Here is a 2,500-nt window from a genome sequence, read left to right on the forward strand (position 1 = left end):
TCCAACACTGAGGCAACATAACTGGCATTATGTCCATATGTAAAACCAAATATTGAGACATAGCAATAACCATGCACTTATCATTAAAGTGAAAAAATAATGTTTGGACTCTTTTCATGCAAATTAAGTTACTGTACAATACAAACTGTCTTGTCTTCTCACATTCTTTTTTATTTTAATGTTAGGGAAACATCTCATGTTATAATATGGGCATGAAATGTTTACTTATACAATGCAAGTACACAATATTCAAAAAGCAATTCATTTTTGGTGTTGGCAATTCTTATTGCAGATAATAGACTCACCCCTGAAAATATTTTTGAGTTGTAGCCTCTTTCATATATTTTATATCCTTCGTTCCTGGCCACCAGTTCCCTCAGTAGATTAATAGAAGAACACACTAGGAGGTAGGATAATGTACCGTGTAACAGGACAACCTAAAGGAAAAGAGACCAAACCTCAGTCACCACAGTCTTGACTCTTCTTACGTTTACAAACTAGAGGAAGAAGGCATTTAATGTGGGATCTTTGTGATTATGCTGGCCAAAGAGCACACATTACATACCAGAAGAAGGTAATATTTGCAACATTCTGGTTCAAATTATGTTTCCAACATCTTATAGAATGATTTAATGTGCTACAGAAATTAAATTTCTTCTCAAGTGATCATAAAAAAAAGAAAACAAAAAAAAAAGAAAGAGAGAGAAAAAGAACCAGGATGTTATAAATATGCAGCAGACACATAAAAATGCTTTCCATCCTTGAAAATGTTAAGTGTAATAAATAAAAATGTAGTAAATTTATGTACTGACACTGCTGCAACGTACACCTAAGAAAGCCCTTCCATGTTCTCTGCTGACACGAACACCAACAACTCTCATCTTGTACTTACACTTGCAGCCGTCTTGGCTACGTGATCCTTATCATGGTACTTTCTTTCAGTAAGGTAAATGAGGAGATAAAGAGCAGATGTGAAGTATAGTAATGAAGACACAATGTGATACAGGGTCTCCTGGAGGACATAAGAATTATACTCAGCAAAAGGATGTAGGTAAACTTAATGACAAATGAAGACATGATATTACATAAGCTATAGTACGTAATTAATAAACCTTGAAAACAACTAATTTATCACATCAAAAACTGTATATAAAAGAACTGTATACATGTGTGTGTGTGTGTGTGTGTGTGTGTGTGTGTGTGTGTGTGTGTGTGTGTGTGTGTGTGTGTGTGTGTGTGTGTGTGTGTGTGTGTAAATATATATACATACATATATATATATTAATATATATATATATATATATATATATATATACATACACACACACACATGCACGTGTGCACATGTGTATATATACATATACATTGTCTATCTATCTATATTCATTTATATATATATATATACATACATATATAAACACATATATGTATACAAACACATATATATGCAGGTACGTAAACATATATATGCAGGTACGTAAACATATATATACATATATACATACATATACATTTATATACATAAATATACATATATACATATATATGTAAATATACATTTACATACATATATATGCATATATATATACATATATGTATGTATGTATGTATGTATAAACATATATATATATATGTATATATAAACATATATAAATATATATATATATATATTTATTTATAAAGTGCATCAGAAACAAGCAGACGGAAACTTACAAACAGTGTCTTCGGGATGATGGAGGCAGTGGCGATCGAGCACAGGCACGACATGAGGAGAAGGGTCGTGGTGATGAGACATGCCGTCGCTATCAGGAGGAAGAACAGCTCGGGAACCATGAAATCCGCCGTCCTCGTCCAGGGAATGTAGTGGCCAATAATCCCTATGGCCACGCAGCCGAGGATCTGCCGGGTGCGGGGAGCGGTGAGTGTGATCGCTTGGGAGGAGTCGTGGTTTGCTCTCTCGCTCGCGCTCGCGCTCGCGCTATCGCTCTCTCTCTCTATCTATCTCTCTCTCTCTCTCTCTCTCTCTCTCTCTCTCTCTCTCTCTCTCTCTCTCTCTCTCTCTATCTATCTATCTATCTATATCTATCTCTATCTCTATATCTATATCTATATCTCTCTCTCTCTCTCTCTCTCTCTCTCTCTCTCTCTCTCTCTCTCTCTCTTCGTTTCTTAATTTCTTCCTTCCTCCCTTCTTCCCTTCCTCCCTTCCTCCCTTCCCCCTTCCCCCTTTCCCCTTTCCTCCTTCCTCCTTCCTTCTTCCTCCCTCCCTCACTCGCTTCCCTCCCTCCCTTCCGACCTTCCCTTCCCTCTCGCCCTCCTTCCCTTCCTTCCCTCTCGCCTTCCTTCCCTCCCTTCCCTCTCGCCCTCGTTCCCTCCCCTCCATCCCCTCTTCCTACTTTCCCTCCCTTCCTCCCTCCTACCTTCCATTCCCTCAGTCCTTTCTATCCCCTCCCTCCCTTCTTTTCCGTCCTCCCCTCCTTCCCTTCTTTCCTCCCACCCT

The 2,500-nt window shown here is 38.2% G+C and overlaps 1 protein-coding gene across 3 annotated transcripts in view; it reads right to left on the reverse strand.

Moving 5' to 3' along the window:
* LOC125041853 (protein singles bar-like) overlaps window positions 1-2,500 on the reverse strand; it is a 13,062-nt gene that overhangs the window by 3,696 nt on the left and 6,866 nt on the right. For 2 of the 3 annotated variants that reach the window (XM_047637197.1, XM_047637198.1), the window contains exons 3-4: window positions 1,714-1,899; window positions 306-437 (exon numbers count right to left, since the gene is read on the reverse strand). In XM_047637197.1, the coding sequence (XP_047493153.1) occupies window positions 306-437; window positions 1,714-1,899 (318 nt within the window). Of the gene's footprint in view, window positions 1-305; window positions 438-892; window positions 1,013-1,713; window positions 1,900-2,500 lie in introns of all 3 variants that reach the window. The other variant, XM_047637199.1, reaches the window with a different exon arrangement.

Source organism: Penaeus chinensis, chromosome 31 (assembly GCF_019202785.1).
Source record: "Penaeus chinensis breed Huanghai No. 1 chromosome 31, ASM1920278v2, whole genome shotgun sequence".
NCBI lineage: Eukaryota > Metazoa > Arthropoda > Malacostraca > Decapoda > Penaeidae > Penaeus > Penaeus chinensis.